Here is a 22578-nt window from a genome sequence, read left to right as displayed (position 1 = left end):
AACTAGTGCACCACTCCTACCACACCACATTTAGTACACCACTACTTCCACACCACTGTTAGAACACCACTTCTACCACATCACAACTACTACACCACAATTAATACACCACAACTACCACACCACAACTAGTTCACCACCTCTACCACACTACAACTAGTACACCACAACTGGTACACCACTACTGCCACACCACAACTAGTACACCACTTCAACCATACCACAACTATTACACAACTACTACCACACCACTACTAGCAATCCACTTCTACCACTTCAATACTAGTACACCACAACTAGTACACTACTACTATCACACCACAACTAGTACACAACTGCTACCACTCCACAACTAGTACACCACTTTTACCACACCACAACTAGTACACCACTTTTACCACACCACAACTAGTACACCACTACTACCACACCACAACTAGTACACCACTTCTACCACACCATAACTAGAAAACCACTACAACCACATTACAACTAGTACACCACTTCTACCACACCACAACTAGTACACCACTACTACCACACCACTACTAGCACACCACTTCTAACACACCACAACTAGTACACCACTACTACCACACCACCACTAGTACACTACTACTATCACACCACAACTAGTACACCAATACTATCACACCACAACTACTACACCACTACTAGTACACCACTTCTACCACACCACAACTAGTACACCACAACTAGTACACCACTACTACCACACCACAACTAGTACACCAATACTATCATTCCACAACAAGTACACCACTACTACCACACCACAACTTGTTCACCACTTCTACCACACCACAACTAGTACACCACTACTACCACACCACAACTAGTGCACCACTTCTACCACACCACATTTAGTACACCACTACTACCACACCACTGTTAGTACACCACTTCTACCACATCACAACTACTACACCACAATTAATACATCACAACTACCACACCACAACTAGTTCACCACCTCTACCACACTACAACTAGTACACCACAACTGGTACACCACTACTGCCACACCACAACTAGTACACCACTTCAACCATACCACAACTATTACACAACTACTACCACACCACTACTAGCAATCCACTTCTACCACTTCAATACTAGTACACCACAACTAGTACACTACTACTATCACACCACAACTAGTACACAACTGCTACCACTCCACAACTAGTACACCACTTTTACCACACCACAACTAGTACACCACTTTTACCACACCACAACTAGTACACCACTACTACCACACCACAACTAGGACACCACTTCTATCACACCTCAACTAGTACACCACTACTACCACACAACTACTAGCACACCACTTCTACCACACCTCAACGAGTACACCACTACTACCATACCACAACTAGTGCACCACTTCCACCACACCACAATTAGTACACCACTACTACCACACCACTATTAGTACACCACTACTAATGTACATCTTCTACTACTAGTACACCACAACTAGTACAAATCACAACTAGTACACCTTCTACAACTAGTACACCACTTCTACCACATCACAACTAGTACTCATCACAACTAGTACACCACTACTAATGTACACCTTCTACAAATAGTACACCACATCTAGTACACCACTACTACCACATCACAACTAGTACACCAACACTATCACACCACAACTAGTACATCACTACTACCACACCACAACTAGTACACCACTTCTACCACACCACAACTAGTACACCACTACTACCACATTAGAACTAGTACACCACTTCTTCCACACCACAACTAGTACAACACTACTACCACACCACTACTAGCACACCACTTCTACTACTTCACAACTATTACACCATAACTAGTACACCACTACTATCACACCACAACTAGTGCACCATATCTACCACAAAACAACTAGCACACCACAACTATTAACCAACTACTACCACACCACAACTAGTACAACACTTCTACCACACTACAACTAGTACATCACTACTAACACACCACAACTAGTACATCATTACTACCACACCACAACTGGTACACCACTACTACCACACTACTACTGCCACACCACTACTAGTACAACACTTCTACCACACCACAACTTGTACACCACAACTAGTCCACCACTACTACCACACTACAACTAGGACACCACTTCCACCACACCACAACTAGTACACCACTATTATCACACCACAACTAGTACACCACTTCTACCACACCACCACTAGTACACTACTACTACCACACCACAACTAGTACACAACTTCTAACACATCACAACTAGTACACCACAAGTAGTACACCACTACTACCACACCACAACTAGGAAACCACTTCTACCACACCACAACTAGTACACCACTACTACCACACCACTACTAGCACACCACTTCTACTACTTCACAACTATTACACCACAACTAGTACACCACTACTACCACACCACAACTAGTACACCACTTCTACCACACCACAACTATTACACCACTACAACCACACCACTACTACCAGCAAACCAATTCTACCACATCACAACTAGTACACCACAACTAGTACACTACTGCTATCACACCACAACTAGTACATCACTACTACCACACCACAACCAGTACACCACTTCTACCACACCGCAAGTAGTACACCACTACTACCACACCACAACTAGTACACCAATTCTACCATACCACAACTAGTACACCACTTCTAACACACCACAACTAGTACACCACAACTAGTACACCACTACTACCACAACACATTTAGGACACCACTTCTACCACACCTCAACTCGTTTACTACTACTACCACACAACTACTAGAACACCACTTCTACCACACGTCAACGAGTACACCACTACTACCACACCACAGCTAGTGCACCACTTCTACCACACAACAATTAGTACACCACTACTACCACACCACTATTAGTACACCACTACTAATGTACACCTTCTACAACTAGTACACCACAACCAGTACACCACTACTACCACATCACAACTAGTACACATCACAACTAATACACCACTACTAATGTACACCTTCTACAACTAGTACACCACAACCAGTACACCACTACTACCACATCACAACTAGTACACATCACAACTAGTACACCACTACTAATGTACACCTTCTACAACTAGTACACCACAACTAGTACACCACTACTACCACATCACAACTAGTTCACCAACACTATCACACCACAACTAGTACACCACTACAACCACACCACAACTAGTACACCACTTCTACCACACCATAACTAGTAAACCACTACAACCACATTACAACTAGTACACCACTTCTACCACACCACAACTAGTACACCACTACTACCACACCACTACTAGCACACCACTTCTAACACACCACAACTAGTACACCACTACTACCACACCACCACTAGTACACTACTACTACCACACCACAACTAGTACACCAATACTATCACACCACAACTACTACACCACTACTAGTACACCACTTCTACCACACCACAACTAGTACACCACAACTAGTACACCACTACTACCACACCACAACTAGTACACCAATACTATCATTCCACAACAAGTACACCACTACTACCACACCACAACTTGTTCACCACTTCTACCACACCACAATTAGTACACCACTACTACCACACCACTATTAGTACAACATTACTAATGTACACCTTCTACAACTAGTACACCACAACCAGTACACCACTACTACCACATCACAACTAGTACACATCACAACTAATACACCACTACTAATGTACACCTTCTACAACTAGTACACCACAACCAGTACACCACTACTACCACATCACAACTAGTACACATCACAACTAGTACACCACTACTAATGTACACCTTCTACAACTAGTACGCCACAACTAGTACACCACTACTACCACATCACAACTAGTTCACCAACACTATCACACCACAACTAGTACACCACTACTACCACACCACAACTAGTACACCACTTCTACCACACCATAACTAGTAAACCACTACAACCACATTACAACTAGTACACCACTTCTACCACACCACAACTAGTACACCACTACTACCACACCACTACTAGCACACCACTTCTAACACACCACAACTAGTACACCACTACTACCACACCACCACTAGTACACTACTACTACCACACCACAACTAGTACACCAATACTATCACACCACAACTACTACACCACTACTAGTACACCACTTCTACCACACCACAACTAGTACACCACAATTAGTACACCACTACTACCACACCACAACTAGTACACCAATACTATCATTCCACAACAAGTACACCACTACTACCACACCACAACTTGTTCACCACTTCTACCACACCACAACTAGTACACCACTACTACCACACCACAACTAGTGCACCACTCCTACCACACCACATTTAGTACACCACTACTTCCACACCACTGTTAGAACACCACTTCTACCACATCACAACTACTACACCACAATTAATACACCACAACTACCACACCACAACTAGTTCACCACCTCTACCACACTACAACTAGTACACCACAACTGGTACACCACTACTGCCACACCACAACTAGTACACCACTTCAACCATACCACAACTATTACACAACTACTACCACACCACTACTAGCAATCCACTTCTACCACTTCAATACTAGTACACCACAACTAGTACACTACTACTATCACACCACAACTAGTACACAACTGCTACCACTCCACAACTAGTACACCACTTTTACCACACCACAACTAGTACACCACTTTTACCACACCACAACTAGTACACCACTACTACCACACCACAACTAGGACACCACTTCTATCACACCTCAACTAGTACACCACTACTACCACACAACTACTAGCACACCACTTCTACCACACCTCAACGAGTACACCACTACTACCACACCACAACTAGTGCACCACTTCCACCACACCACAATTGGTACACCACTACTACCACACCACTATTAGTACACCACTACTAATGTACATCTTCTACAACTAGTACACCACAACTAGTAGATCACTACTACCACATCACAACTAGTACAAATCACAACTAGTACACCTTCTACAACTAGTACACCACTTCTACCACATCACAACTAGTACACATCACAACTAGTACACCACTACTACCACATCACAACTAGTACACCAACACTATCACACCACAACTAGTACATCACTACTACCACACCACAACTAGTACACCACTTCTACCACACCACAACTAGTACACCACTACTACCACATTACAACTAAAACACCACTTCTTCCACACCACAACTAGTACAACACTACTACCACACCACTATTAGCACACCACTTCTACTACTTCACAACTATTACACCATAACTAGTACACCACTACTATCACACCACAACTAGTGCACCACATCTACCACAAAACAACTAGCACACCACAACTATTAAACAACTACTACCACACCACAACTAGTACAACACTTCTACCACACTACAACTAGTACACCACTACTAACACACCACAACTAGTACATCATTACTACCACACCACAACTGGTACACCACTACTACCACACTACTACTGCCACACCACTACTAGTACAACACTTCTACCACACCACAACTAGTACACCACAACTAGTCCACCACTACTACCACACTACAACTAGGACACCACTTCCACCACACCACAACTAGTACACCACTACTATCACACCACAACTAGTACACCACTTCTACCACACCACCACTAGTACACTACTACTACCACACCACAACTAGTACACAACTTCTAACACACCACAACTAGTACACCACAAGTAGTACACCACTACTACCACACCACAACTAGTAAACCACTACTATCACACCACAACTAGTACACCACTGCTAGTACACCTCTTCTACCACACCCCAACTAGTACATCACTACTAGTACACCACTACTACCACACCACCACTAGTACACCACTACTACCACACCAAAACCAGTACACCACTACTACCACACTACTACTACCACACCACAACTTGTACACCACTACTACCACACCACAACTTGTACACCACTACTACCACACCACAACTTGTACACCACTACTACCACACCAAAACCAGTACACCACTACTACCACACCACTACTAGTACAACACTTCTACCACACCACAACTAGTACTCCACAACTAGTCCACCACTACTACCACACCACAACTAGGACACCACTTCTACCACACCACAACTAGTACACCACTACTATCACACCACAACTAGTACACCACTTCTACCACACCACCACTAGTACACTACTACTACCACACCACAACTAGTACACCAATACTATCACACCACAACTACTACACCACTACTAGTACACCACTTCTACCACACCACAACTAGTACACTACAACTAGTACAGCACTACTACCACACCACATCTAGTACACCAATACTATCATTCCACTACTAGTACACCAGTACTACCACACCACCACTAGTACACCACTTCTACCACACCACAACTATTACACCACTACTACCACACCACTACTACCAGCAAACCAATTCTACCACATCACAACTAGTACACCACAACTAGTACACTACTGCTATCACACCACAACTAGTACATCACTACTACCACACCACAACCAGTACACCACTTCTACCACACCACAAGTAGTACACCACTACTACCACACCACAACTAGTACACCAATTCTACCATACCACAACTAGTACACCACTTCTAACACACCACAACTAGTACACCACAACTAGTACACCACTACTACCACAACACAACTAGGACACCACTTCTACCACACCTCAACTCGTTTACTACTACTACCACACAACTACTAGAACACCACTTCTACCACACGTCAACGAGTACACCACTACTACCACACCACATCTAGTGCACCACTTCTACCACACAACAATTAGTACACCACTACTACCACACCACTATTAGTACAACACTACTAATGTACACCTTCTACAACTAGTACACCACAACCAGTACACCACTACTACCACATCACAACTAGTACACATCACAACTAATACACCACTACTAATGTACACCTTCTACAACTAGTACACCACAACCAGTACACCACTACTACCACATCACAACTAGTACACGTCACAACTAGTACACCACTACTAATGTACACCACTACTAATGTACACCTTCTACAACTAGTACACCACAACTAGTACACCACTACTACCACATCACAACTAGTTCACCAACACTATCACACCACAACTAGTACACCACTACTACCACACCACAACTAGTACACCACTTCTACCACACCATAACTAGTAAACCACTACAACCACATTACAACTAGTACACCACTTCTACCACACCACAAGTAGTACACCACTACTACCACACCACTACTAGCACACCACTTCTAACACACCACAACTAGTACACCACTACTACCACACCACAACTAGTACACTACTACTACCACACCACAACTAGTACACCAATACTATCACACCACAACTACTACACCACTACTAGTACACCACTTCTACCACACCACAACTAGTACACCACAACTAGTACACCACTACTACCACACCACAACTAGTACACCAATACTATCATTCCACAACAAGTACACCACTACTACCACACCACAACTTGTTCACCACTTCTACCACACCACAATTAGTACACCACTACTACCACACCACTATTAGTACACCACTACTAATGTACACCTTCTACAACTAGTACACCACAACCAGTACACCACTACTACCACATCACAACTAGTACACATCACAACTAATACACCACTACTAATGTACACCTTCTACAACTAGTACACCACAACCAGTACACCACTACTACCACATCACAACTAGTACACATCACAACTAGTACACCACTACTAATGTACAGCTTCTACAACTAGTACACCACAACTAGTACACCACTACTACCACATCACAACTAGTTCACCAACACTATCACACCACAACTAGTACACCACTACTACCACACCACAACTAGTACACCACTTCTACCACACCATAACTAGTAAACCACTACAACCACATTACAACTAGTACACCACTTCTACCACACCACAACTAGTACACCACTACTACCACACCACTACTAGCACACCACTTCTAACACACCACAACTAGTACACCACTACTACCACACCACCACTAGTACACTACTACTACCACACCACAACTAGTACACCAATACTATCACACCACAACTACTACACCACTACTAGTACACCACTTCTACCACACCACAACTAGTACACCACAACTAGTACACCACTACTACCACACCACAACTAGTACACCAATACTATCATTCCACAACAAGTACACCACTACTACCACACCACAACTTGTTCACCACTTCTACCACACCACAACTAGTACACCACTACTACCACACCACAACTAGTGCACCACTTCTACCACACCACATTTAGTACACCACTACTTCCACACCACTGTTAGTACACCACTTCTACCACATCACAACTACTACACCACAATTAATACACCACAACTACCACACCACAACTAGTTCACCACCTCTACCACACTACAACTAGTACACCACAACTGGTACACCACTACTGCCACACCACAACTAGTACACCACTTCAACAATACCACAACTATTACACAACTACTACCACACCACTACTAGCAATCCACTTCTACCACTTCAATACTAGTACACCACAACTAGTACACTACTACTATCACACCACAACTAGTACACAACTGCTACCACTCCACAACTAGTACACCACTTTTACCACACCACAACTAGTACACCACTTTTACCACACCACAACTAGTACACCACTACTACCACACCACAACTAGGACACCACTTCTATCACACCTCAACTAGTACACCACTACTACCACACAACTACTAGCACACCACTTCTACCACACCTCAACGAGTACACCACTACTACCACACCACAACTAGTGCACCACTTCCACCACACCACAATTAGTACACCACTACTACCACACCACTATTAGTACACCACTACTAATGTACATCTTCTACAACTAGTACACCACAACTAGTACACCACTACTACCACATCACAACTAGTACAAATCACAACTAGTACACCTTCTACAACTAGTACACCACTTCTACCACATCACAACTAGTACACATCACAACTAGTACACCACTACTAATGTACACCTTCTACAAATAGTACACCACATCTAGTACACCACTACTACCACATCACAACTAGTACACCAACACTATCACACCACAACTAGTACATCACTACTACCACACCACAACTAGTACACCACTTCTACCACACCACAACTAGTACACCACTACTACCACATTACAACTAGTACACCACTTCTTCCACACCACAACTAGTACAACACTACTACCACACCACTACTAGAACACCACTTCTACTACTTCACAACTATTACACCATAACTAGTACACCACTACTATCACACCACAACTAGTGCACCACATCTACCACAAAACAACTAGCACACCACAACTATTAAACAACTACTACCACACCACAACTAGTACAACACTTCTACCACACTACAACTAGTACACCACTACTAACACACCACAACTAGTACATCATTACTACCACACCACAACTGGTACACCACTACTACCACACTACTACTACCACACCACAACTAGTACACAACTACTACCACACTACAACTAGTACACCACTACTACCACACCACAGCTAGTACATGACGACTTTTACACCACAACTAGTACACCACTACTACCACACAACAACTAGTACATTACTACCAGTACACCACAACTAGTACACCACTACTACCACATCACAAATAGTACACTACTACTACTACACCACTACTAGTACACCACTACTACCACACCACCACTAGTACACCACTACTACCACACCACCATTAGTACACCACTACTACCACACCACAACTAGGACACCACTACTACAACACCACAACTAGTACACCACTACTAGTACACAACTACTAGTACACAACTACTACCACACCACCACTAGTACACCACTACTACCACACCACAACTTGTTCACCACTACTACAACACCAGCACAAGTACACCACTACTACCACACAGTAGTAGGGATGGCAGTCCACAGGTAATTTTTTTTTTTGGGGAGAGGACCCCTGTGGACTGTGCAGTCCACAGGTAACTTTTTTTTTCTGGGGGAAAAGTTACCTGTGGAAGCCATGGTTTTCAGGTCCAAAGGAGAAAAAGTTACCGGTGGGAGCCAGGGTTTTCAGGTAACTTTTGTGTTACAGATTTTAGAAGTAAGGATTTCTTATGATGAAATTAATTTCCGAGACTTAGAAGTTTGTTAAGGGCTTATAGGAGAAAATCAAATATCGTTTGTAGCGCTTTAGGGTTTCCAGGAGAACTCTACGGACATATTTTACATGTTTTCAACTTACAAAAATCGTCTATGTAAGCCTTAGTTATTCATGTAAATTTAGAAAGTTATCTGTGTAAGTCAGGGTTTTCAGGGGCTCGTACCTCACACCCCCTCCCTCCCCCCTTACCTCGCAATCTCTCGCGTCACCTTTATTTACCTTACGCCTGGCCAGCCAGACGCTTCTTGTAGGTCGCCTCTTATCATATCTTATCTTTTCTTCTCCATAATATCTGGACCGTCCCTCCTCTCTCTCTCCTTTCATTCAGTTCAGTTCAACTATTTTCCAATATCGTATGTTTTCTCCTTTTCATTAAGCAAGTCAGTTTTACACAAATAAATCGTGTTAGTAAGCATGTTCTAGCTCACGTTCCCCCGCCTTAGTCCCCTGTCGTATAATGAATACTATCATTCCAATCCCTCTAAAATTTAAAAATAATCATATTTCAAACGTAGTTCAATACAGTAATTTAGTTACCAAGCTCCAGCGCTTGTCCCCCACCTTAGTTCGTTTATACAAGATCGTTAGTAACAGTCCAATTTCCCTGAAATTTTTACCCTCTGTATTTCAGGCACCGTAAATAAGATCAAAACAGTTACTGAGCTCCAGCTCTCGTCCCCCACCTTAGTTCGTTTATACAAGATCGTTAGTAACAGTCCAATTTCCCTGAAATTTTTACCCTCTGTATTTCAGGCACCGTAAATAAGATCAAAACAGTTATCGAGCTCCAGCTCTCGTCCCCCACCTTAGTTCGTTTATACAAGATCGTTAGTAACAGTCCAATTTCCCTGAAATTTTTACCCTCTGTATTTCAGGCACCTTAAATAAGATCAAAACAGTTATCGAGCTCCAGCTCTCGTCCTTCACCTTAGTTCATTGTACTAAGATCGTTAGTAACAGACCAATTTTCCCGAAATTTAAAGCAGACATACTTCAAAGTTAGTAAATAAAATCAAATCAGTTATCGAGCTCCAGCTCTCATCCCCCCGCCTTAGTTCTCTCTCGTATATTTGTAAATAACCCATCAATTTCCCGAAATTTAAAAGCAGACATACTTCAAAGTTAGTAAATAAGATCAAGTCAGTTACTGAGCTCCAGCTCTCGTCCCCACCTTAGTTCTCTTTCGTATCTTTGTAAAATAACCCATCAATTTCCCTGAAATTTTTTACCCTCTGTATTTCAGACATAGTAAATATGAAGTAAACAATTATAAAACTCTAGCTCTTGTCCTCTGTCCAAGCTCACTTTTGTAAATTCATTACTCTCAGTCCAAATCACCCAACTACATTTTCAGACATAGTAAATAAAAACCAGTTCAGTTATCAAGTTTCAACTCCTGTGCCCCAGCGTAGTTCATTTGTGCAAGTTCTTTATTTTCCAACTAAATCACCTGAGATTTAAGATCACCTTATTTCTAACGTAGTAAAATTAATCTGGACATTAGCCTTAGATCATCAGACATAAATATATTCGATCAAGTCCGTCTCCAGCCTAACTCTTATCCGAGTACACACATAACCCCAACGTGTATAATTATCTTTCACCCCCTCCCACCTTCCTCCATCTCATCCAAGTCTCATAAATTTAAATGTAGCTGTTAATTTGCGTTCTTTCCCCGTTCATAGCATATTCTCTGTAAGTTCAGATCTGTACTTAATCTTACATATTCTCTAGTTCTTTCCCATTTTATACAAGACTTAAACAACTATTACCGTCTCCTCTATCTTATTTAAACATGAGTCATATGTAAATATACCCGACTCTTTCCATCCATTACAAGTCCTAGCTTGTTCACCGCCCAACTCACTACGCTATTTCTACTTTACATGTTATAGCATGTTTTCCGCTCATCTTGGTACCAACCCTTACAATCTCTCTCTCATTCCTTTACATGTCTCAGCATGTTCGCCTCGCATCTTACTACGCTGTTTACTTTACATGTTGTAGCATGTATTTACTGTGTCCCATATCTTATTTAAACATGAGTCATATGTAAATATACCCGACTCCTTCCATCCATTACAAGTCCTAGCTTGTTCACCGCCCAACTCACTACACTGTCTACTTTACATGTTGTAGCATGTTTTCCGCACATCTTGATACCATCCCTTACAATCTCTCAATCCTTTACACATCCCAACTTTCAACCCTTTCTTACAATTTTCCTCCATCCCTCCGCTACATGTTCTTACCCGTTCATTACAGTCCACTACATATTCTCTAATCATCTCTGTACTAATTCTCAAAACTAATTGTTTCTGTCATTTTAGTAAGTAAGTAAGTAGATCATCGTTATTAACAACAACAACAACAACAGTAACATTACTAATTCACAGTAAGTTACTACTGAGCATTTAGCAGTTATCCATTTTCAAATAAGGTCAATGTAAATCATTCTAAGACATCTTCGTACAATTAAAGATACTTGCCTGTGCACTAAGTCATTACTTACAGTAGCATCTTAAGGCATTGTTTTCGTAACTCAGTTTTATTAAACATACACCTTCATTAGTCAAAGGAAAACTTTTCAAGTCATTGTATTCAATATTTCCGTTAAACTTACTACATCATGTCATTATTCGGTTTCATAATTAAGTACTTGTTTCAGTCCTCCAATGTAATAAGCAAATTATTCTATTAAGGATAAAGAAATCTTATTTAGAAGAGACATTAAGTTTATTACAACATTTAACGCATACAGTTATTCTTAGTAGTTATACAGGTATTCAAGAAATCATAAGTGTTCAAGAAGCAATCATATACAAGTGTTCTTAGTAGTTATACAAGTGTTCAAGAAAATCATATACAAGTGTTCAAGAAAATCATATACAAGTGTTCTTAGTAGTTATACAAGTGTTCAAGAAAATCATATACAAGTGTTCTTAGTAGTTATACAGGTATTCAAGAAATCATAAACACTACAGTCTTATATAGAAATAAACATTTGAATTTTTAAAAGAATTATAAGTAAAACATGTATTTGATTTCACACAATGAAACTCACTATCCAGCAAGTTAAAAAATCCATCACATGCACAGCATCCCCCTTCCCCTTCTCCAAAATAGATTAGTTTTTGTCCCTTAAATTCCTTTAAAACATAGAAAGCATCGCTATAAACATTATCATCACAAATCAATTCAGGCCAGGACATTAGAAGTACTTCTCTGTCATTACAATAAGTCCTAACTGCTTCTACAGCATCCATTTGTTCAACCTCCATCCACTTACTCTCACCCATATTCGAGTAATTATCTGTAGCTCGTACCACATTAGTATGTCTTATCCTAATAAGATTTTCAATAAAGGCCATACCAGAGAAAACACCAAGTACAGGATCCTGTCCTATAAATCTCATCACTGCCTCTATTTCTATCTTTTGGGGGGTATGATATCCTATTTCTGGTCTCATCTTTATTAAATTTAACGGAAACGATGGAAAGCTCTCCTCCATATGATCAATTAAACTCCAATGTTCATCTTCTTCCGTTTTAGGGTGAATAATACTAAGCTCTTTCACAGTCTTACTATTTACCTGCTGTTGCAGTTCATCCTGGCTCATTATAGTATACACTTCTCGTTCTTCAGAACTCAACTTATTAATAAACCAGTTTGCAGCATTTGGAGAACCAATTTCATCCACAAATTTTCTTATAAAAAATTTATCCTTTAAGTTACATCCTATAGGCACTTCTTCAAATTCTGGAAGTATGTATTTAAAACGGGGTTTAGGTCTAAAAGTGCAAATTATTTTATCGCCTTTAAATAACAAAGAAATTTTCTTCATCTCGGCCTTACTAGGAATTTTCGTCAGCAACAACATTTGACAATTCTCATGTTTCTTGAGTACATCTGTAACACTCTCTTTTAAGCTAAATAAGACTATGTCACATTTTATCAATGGAAGTTCTTCTTTCAACTTTATAGAATCACGACCAATCAGTATCATTAAAACATTTTCACTTTTGCTAATAAACTTTGCTAGAGCTGGAACAATGTTATCATGCGTACATTTATCAGTATGTGTCATCACTTTATAAGTCTGTTTTTCCGCCAGGGGCATATTCTTCCACAAAACAGTCGAAGCTGGACTTTGCCATATAGTTTCTGACACAATATCAGGCATGCTTCCAAACCCTGGTAGACTCTTCACATCCATCACATGGGGTAAATCTTTAAACAAAGAAAAATACAATATTTAACACAGGGACTATTAAATAATCATAATATTTCAAAACTAAAAGATATTCAATAATAAGCAAAATTATATTACAACAACAAATATAACGAGTACTGTAAGTACATCATACAATAAGCACTTACTGTATACAGCAGCCATCGATCCGAGTATGTCTTCTCACTGTTGGACCGAGATGGGGAGTTTATGGCAAGATATATCCCGACCTAGCTTATCACATCGGAGATTGTTACGCTCCGCCCCTCTCTCTTAGCTGTAGTTTCCAAATTAGTTATATGTATTATTTTAGATCTACTAGTTTTAACTATGACATTCTCTTCCGTTTATTAGATCCACCCTCTACTTGTTTCTTCTCTCTCCCAGTCCCCGTAACATCTTCTCCAAGAGGTATACGAACCATTAATAATTCTTTTTTATTATTCTTTAAAACATAAGCTAAATGGGCTAGTCCTGGAAAATAGTGTGTCTCCCATTCTTCTTGTTCTTCTTTACTCCATCCTATTCCGTCATTAAACCCAATACCATATGGAATAATTATACGCTGGATTAAATTATTATTTCTTGCTTGACAACAAATTTGTCTTATTGCAGATTTAAAACTCCAACGTTTAATAATATCTTTCTGTAATCCTAGATCTTCATTAGAGCTACTGTATTGAAGTCCTATAATATGAGGCTTTATTTCTGGTTCTGGAGATAAAGCAAGTACTATACCACCAGGAGTTATATTATTCTGTACCACTTCACACTCGGAAACTTTACTGTAAGGATATTTTTCCCATAACAGTTGTGCAAATCCACCAGATAAATTATGAGAATCGTAGACAAGACAGTCTCCAGGTTTTAGAATTTCATCACTAGTAAAATCAGCATCTATAATACACTTATTTAAACGCTTAAGCTTCACTTGCATGTACATAGAACAATCCATCTTGAAGTAAGACAGAAAAAGTTTCGTACCTCTTCTTATATACTCAGAAAAGTAGAGTTGACATTTAGACATTAAAAAAGGGAGAAAATAAACACACGAGTTTCTATTTTGTTATTTAATGTGTAAAAATGTACAATGTATTTAATTTGTAAAAATGTACAAAGTATAAATTATTTACAGACATTATTATTATTCCCAATCCATCTTCTCTTCTAAATTTGTAAAACTACTACTAACACACATTGTAACATTAATATCAACAGACGTAGTAACATTAACAGGTGTTGAATTAATTGTATCAGACAACTTAGTGTTGATAGAAGGTGAACTAGCATCAGCGGTAGCAGGCGTAGCATCATCTTCAGGTGTCCTAGCAGCATCAGTAGCATTAGTTGTGGGTCAATTTTGAAGAACAGCAATGTATGGAATCTTATTTTCAAAGATGCCGTGGGTGGATGACTGAGGAGGAACGATGTTTTCGGGACGTACTATGAAGAGTACAATACCTCGTTTTCATAGTTTTTGTCCTATTTTCTCAAGTATAGGCAAATATTTACTTTCCCATACTGCGCAGTTGTCCAAATAACTTGACATGCCAAACCCATATGGAATAATAATTCTCTTAACACATCTTTTAAGAATGAAAATAAGGGCTTCCTTCAGAGCATTTTCAAACCAGCGCCATCTCTGATATTCTGTATCTTTTTCAAGTCCATCGTAAAAATGTTCATCTAAACTTCGTACTTCACACGGAGGATTTTCATATGCTGGTAAAGTTGCAGGTCTACTAGCAAACTGAGTCACTAATCCAATAATAAGGGGTAGATGGGGATCTTCATCCATCCGGTTGTTAAATTCAGGTGGTTCTCCAATATGTATACTGCCAGGGTTACTGCGATAAGATACAACAGCCCTGTTTTTGTAAGGAAAGTTTTCACGATGTAATCTCGCATATGGGTAACGATCCCACAATCCTTGCACAATTTTACACATTTGTACACTCGTAGCATCAAGATCGTACAATAAACAGTCGTGATTATTGTAGACGGACAGGGAGGCAAAGTCTCCAATAATAGTCTTTATCTACATAGCCTTGAATATCCAAGCTTGAAGTAGATTCTGACATCCAAGAAGAGGAGGACACCGTAAGAGATCACTCCGGGGGGGAGCATATATACATCTTTAGGCTGCGCGTAGAAACACTGCGCACACAAAAGGTTGCCAAGTGTTACTTGCTCTTCCTCTGCATAATCTCCTCGTTAAACAGTAATTTAACTTCCACTCCGTAGGGTTTTAACTGTTTATACATATCTTCAATAACAGGAAGATAAGTATTTTCCCAAACTTTATCTCTTCGAACACATGTAATCCCAATTCCTGTTGGTATTATAACTCTCATAATTTGAGGAGAGCCCTTGATAAAGTTAAATAAATCTTTCATACCATTCTTGAAGTAGACGAGACGATTAATGGATGTATCTTCGTTTAATCCAGCGAGCATGTTTCTGTCTTTTGAGTTTTCTATAATTCCCTGAGCAATGTTATTACTTTCTATAGGTAATCCAATACCGTATTGAGTGGCTATAGCAACAATATACGGAAGATTTTCTCCTTTAGAGATATGAATTGTTCCTGGTACTGGACGATCTTCAGGGATACATCTCTTAAGACTGTACAAGGGTCGGCGAACATTATAAGCGTCAGCATGAGAATATTTCTTGGCTAAGTCTAGGGCCATTCCTCGGGGAACACAGGATATACAGTTCACTCCGTACACAATACAGGTTTCATTATTACAAAATGAATCGTCGGTTAAATAACCCTGACAAGTTGTCAGAACAGTATCCATGGTGAATTTTCTTCCTCGTAAGGTAGTAGATACGATCCAGATAGTCGTAATAATATCCCTAATGTGAGGTCCGCGCTCTTATATTGGGGGAAATGTAAAAGTTACCACTTATTTGAATATATTAATAAGGATTTTTGTTACCTTAGAGTGATATTATATATGACATTATAACTAATAGTATATTTCATTTTAGGATATAGATGCTTTAAGCATATATTTTAATTAGATTAAATAAGAATTTACTACTAAATTATATATATATCTATCATTATGTACGGCAGCTACGAATAATGACGTAACAGTATACTTTTAGCGAGATTGCCAAAGTGATGTATTTTTCTAATAAGTCTAATAAATAATGAAAGTAGTTTACTAAGTATTTATATAAGAGCTTTATTTAATTATGAAACTTTAAGGATTTTTAAATAGAGAAGTATTTAGAGGAAATTACTGTCTATTATAAATGGGGAAACTGTTAAATATGTAGCGATGTACGATACTTATTTTAGGGATATATATACTTGCTTATCCTACTCTAATAGTTAGTGCTGCCCTCACACGATGGATCCTTTGTGTGCCAGGAAGTTTTACAGTATAGAAAGCCTTAAATGTGCAGGAGTTAGACTACAAACATTTGTGGATTGGCCCATTAAGTGGTTAAACCCTATTGACTTAGTTGAAGATGGGTTCTATTACCTTCGCAATAGTGATTACTGTTTGTGTGCATTTTGTTATTGTATAGTAGGTGCATGGATTGTTGGTGATACCCCCAGAAGACGTCATAAGATCATTAATCAAGACTGTGCCTTTATTAGAGGCAAGAGGAGTGACAATGTTTCTTTAGAGGTGTCTGAGATAGCTTTCAAATATGGACTGGAATTTGTTTCCCATAAAATAGAACTGGGAAATAAGAAAATAAGTGATAGTAGTAAGTATATATTCTTATGATGTATTCTTATACCAGTCTTATATACTCTGTACAAAACTTGATTGCTTAAATAGATACTTCTTATTCTTCTAGAGAATAATTTACGTAACTACGTTATATTTTTTAGGTGGTGCTCCTCCTAAGGAAGATCTGGGATTGATAAAATTTAGGAAATCGCTGAATCCAGGATTGGTAACTTATAAATGTCGCCTAGAGACATTTGATATGACATGGCCTGGAAGCGTCAAGCAAACTTCTCATGAGCTGGCAGAAGCTGTTTTTTTTTACTGTGGTATGAAGTGTTTTAACTATTTTAAACTTAATAGAGTTATAAGTAAAGAAATAATGAATATTAGTTAAAAGATAGTAACGAGATAATGCTGGATTGTTTTATGGTTTTCAGGTATAAGTGACCACGTCTGCTGCTATCACTGCGCCTGTGGAATACGAAATTGGAGACCAGAAGATGATCCTTGGACGTTACATGCGAGATGTAGTCCAGAATGTGCTTACATTATTCTTGCAAGGGGCAAGGAATTTGTTAAGAATGCTAGATTGACAATACCATTACCTATAAAACCTATAGACAATGATTTAATTAATATCTTAATGGAGGGTATGGATAAGTTCAAACATCTGATTCATCAAAAATTAATACCTGTGGAGAGTATAAGATATGCTTTAAGTGAGTACCTTAAGGAATCCAGAGATTTGTTACCTTTTATTATACAAAGTAGATGTCTAGAAATCGTGTTGAGGTATATGCAAGAGGGTACAGATATTTATTTACGGGTACGGGACTTAATTTATGAAGCAGTCGATGATAAAAAGGAACAAGAAGTTACGCCTGAAGATCTGGGATTGAAAACTTTACCGGAGACTTGTACTAACACTGTTGAAAACAAGGACTGTACAGAACAATCTTGGGAAGAAGATATTTTATGCAGAGTTTGTATGGATAAAAATATAAATATTGTAATACTACCATGTAAACATATGGTGACATGCAGTGGTTGTCTTTTAGCTCTGAAATGCTGTCCAATTTGTAGAGGAAATATTTTATATATAATAAATCCAATTGCTTCTTGAACACTTATGATTTTCTTGAATACCTGTATAACTACTAAGAACACTTGTATATGATTCTCTTGAACACTTGTATAACTACTAAGAACACTTGTATATGATTGCTTCTTGAATAATTGTATAACTACTATGAATAACTGTAAGCGTTAAATGTTGTAATAAACTTAATGTCTCTTCTAAATAAGATTTCTTTATCCTTAATAGAATAATTTGCTTATTACATTGGAGGACTGAAACAAGTACTTAATTATGAAACCGAATAATGACATGATGTAGTAAGTTTAACGGAAATATTGAATACAATGACTTGAAAAGTTTTCCTTTGACTAATGAAGGTGTATGTTTAATAAAACTGAGTTACGAAAACAATGCCTTAAGATGCTACTGTAAGTAATGACTTAGTGCACAGGCAAGTATCTTTAATTGTACGAAGATGTCTTAGAATGATTTATATTGACCTTATTTTGAAAATGGTTAGCTGCTAAATGCTGCGTAGTAACTTACTGTGAATTAGTAATGTTACTGTTGTTGTTGTTAATAACGATGATCTACTTACTTACTTACTAAAATGACAGAAACAACTAGTTTTGAGAATTAGTACAGAGATGATTAGAGAATATGTAGTGGACTGTAATGAACGGGTAAGAACATGTAGCGGAGGGATGGAGGAAAATTGTAAGAAAGGGTTGAAAGTTGGGATGTGTAAAGGATAGAGAGATTGTAAGGGATGGTATCAAGATGTGCGGAAAACATGCTACAACATGTAAAGTAGACAATGTAGTGAGTTGGGCGGTGAACAAGCTAGGACTTGTAATGGATGGAAGGAGTCGGGTATATTTACATATGACTCATGTTTAAATAAGATATGGGACACAGTAATACATGCTACAACATGTAAAGTAGACAGCGTAGTAAGATGCGAGGCGAACATGCTGAGACATGTAAAGGAATGAGAGAGAGATTGTAAGGGTTGGTACCAAGATGAGCGGAAAACATGCTATAACATGTAAAGTAGAAATAGCGTAGTGAGTTGGGCGGTGAACAAGCTAGGACTTGTAATGGATGGAAAGAGTCGGGTATATTTACATATGACTCATGTTTAAATAAGATAGAGGAGACGGTAATAGTTGTTTAAGTCTTGTATAAAATGGGAAAGAACTAGAGAATATGTAAGACTAAGTACAGATCTGAACTTACAGAGAATATGCTATGAACGGGGAAAGAACGCAAATTAACAGCTACATTTAAATTTATGAGACTTGGATGAGATGGAGGAAGGTGGGAGGGGGTGAAAGATAATTATACACGTTGGGGTTATGTGTGTACTCGGATAAGAGTTAGGCTGGAGACGGACTTGATCGAATATATTTATGTCTGATGATCTAAGGCTAATGTCCAGATTAATTTTACTACGTTAGAAATAAGGTGATCTTAAATCTCAGGTGATTTAGTTGGAAAATAAAGAACTTGCACAAATGAACTAAGCTGGGGCACAAGAGTTGAAACTTGATAACTGAACTGGTTTTTATTTACTATGTCTGAAAATGTAGTTGGGTGATTTGGACTGAGAGTAATGAATTTACAAAAGTGAGCTTGGACAGAGGACAAGAGCTAGAGTTTTATAATTGTTTACTTCATATTTACTATGTCTGAAATACAGAGGGTAAAAATTTCAGGGAAATTGATGGGTTATTTTACAAAGATACGAAAGAGAACTAAGGTGGGGACGAGAGCTGGAGCTCAGTAACTGACTTGATCTTATTTACTAACTTTGAAGTATGTCTGCTTTTAATTTTCGGGAAATTGATGGGTTATTTACAAAGATACGAAGGAGAACTAAGGCGGGGACGAGAGCTGGAGCTCGATAACTGACTTGATTTTATTTACGGTGTCTGAAATACAGAGGGTAAAAATTTCAGGGGAATTGATGTATTATTTACAAAGATATGAAAGAGAACTAAGGCGGGGACGAGAGCTGGAGCTCAGTAACTGACTTGATCTTATTTACTAACTTTGAAGTATGTCTGCTTTTAATTTTCGGGAAATTGATGGGTTATTTACAAAGATACGAAGGAGAACTAAGGCGGGGACGAGAGCTGGAGTTCAGTAACTGACTTGATCTTATTTACGGTGCCTGAAATACAGAGGGTAAAAATTTCAGGGAAATTGGACTGTTACTAACGATCTTGTATAAACGAACTAAGGTGGGGGACAAGCGCTGGAGCTCAGTAACTGTTTTGATCTTATTTACGGTGCCTGAAATACAGAGGGTAAAAATTTCAGGGAAATTGGACTGTTACTAACGATCTTGTATAAACGAACTAAGGTGGGGGACAAGCGCTGGAGCTTGGTAACTAAATTACTGTATTGAACTACGTTTGAAATATGATTATTTTTAAATTTTAGAGGGATTGGAATGATAGTATTCATTATACGACAGGGAACTAAGGCGGGGGAACGTGAGCTAGAACATGCTTACTAACACGATTTATTTGTGTAAAACTGACTTGCTTAATGAAAAGGAGAAAACATACGATGTTGGAAAATAGTTGAACTGAACTGAATGAAAGGAGAGAGAGAGGAGGGACGGTCCAGATATTATGGAGAAGATAAGATATGATAAGAGGAGACCTACATGAAGCGCCTGGCTGGCTGGGCCTAAGGTAAATAAAGGTGACGCGAGAGATTGCGAGGTAAGGGGGGAGGGAGGTGATGTGAGGTACGAGCAGGAGATGAAGGGGTGGGGGGAGGGGGGCAGTGAAATGATTCAGATATATGGCAATATACTAGTTTCTAAGTAAGAAACAAATAAGAACTTTTAACAAAAGTCGTATGACATTATTTCATGATAAGAATTTTAACAAACTTCTAAAATCTCATAAATTACTCACTCATAAGAACTTTATGAAACTCGTATGACATTATTTTACATCATAAGAACTTTAACAAACTTCTAAATCTCGGAAATTACTCACTCATAAGAAATCCTTAATTCCAAATCTGTGACTCCCCAAATTTGCCTGAAAACCCCGAAGATCCACACACGAATTTCTAAATTA

General features: G+C 39.0%; 1 protein-coding gene across 1 annotated transcript; it reads left to right on the top strand.

The window, feature by feature from the left end:
- Positions 1-17988: 17988 nt before the first annotated feature.
- Positions 17989-19558, top strand: LOC138370160 (baculoviral IAP repeat-containing protein 8-like). Its single transcript, XM_069334154.1, has 3 exons — positions 17989-18433; positions 18561-18725; positions 18837-19558. The coding sequence occupies exons 1-3, from the start codon at positions 18067-18069 to the stop codon at positions 19520-19522; spliced, it is 1218 nt and encodes a 405-aa protein (XP_069190255.1). The 5' UTR covers positions 17989-18066; the 3' UTR covers positions 19523-19558.
- Positions 19559-22578: the final 3020 nt, after the last annotated feature.

The sequence above is a fragment of the Procambarus clarkii genome, chromosome 31 (assembly GCF_040958095.1).
Source record: "Procambarus clarkii isolate CNS0578487 chromosome 31, FALCON_Pclarkii_2.0, whole genome shotgun sequence".
NCBI lineage: Eukaryota > Metazoa > Arthropoda > Malacostraca > Decapoda > Cambaridae > Procambarus > Procambarus clarkii.
Note: the sequence above shows the minus strand (reverse complement) of the source record. Positions and strands in the feature narration are given on the sequence as shown.

What these genes read in the sequence shown, in the direction of transcription:
- LOC138370160 (XM_069334154.1), top strand. Translation starts at nt 18,067, where the DNA reads ATGGATCCTTTGTGTGCCAGGAAGTTTTACAGTATAGAAAGCCTTAAA. An exon ending in TAAGAAAATAAGTGATAGTA is followed by an intron (nt 18,434 to 18,560) that starts GTAAGTATATAT and finishes TATATTTTTTAG; the next exon opens with GTGGTGCTCCTCCTAAGGAA. An exon ending in AGCTGTTTTTTTTTACTGTG is followed by an intron (nt 18,726 to 18,836) that starts GTATGAAGTGTT and finishes TATGGTTTTCAG; the next exon opens with GTATAAGTGACCACGTCTGC.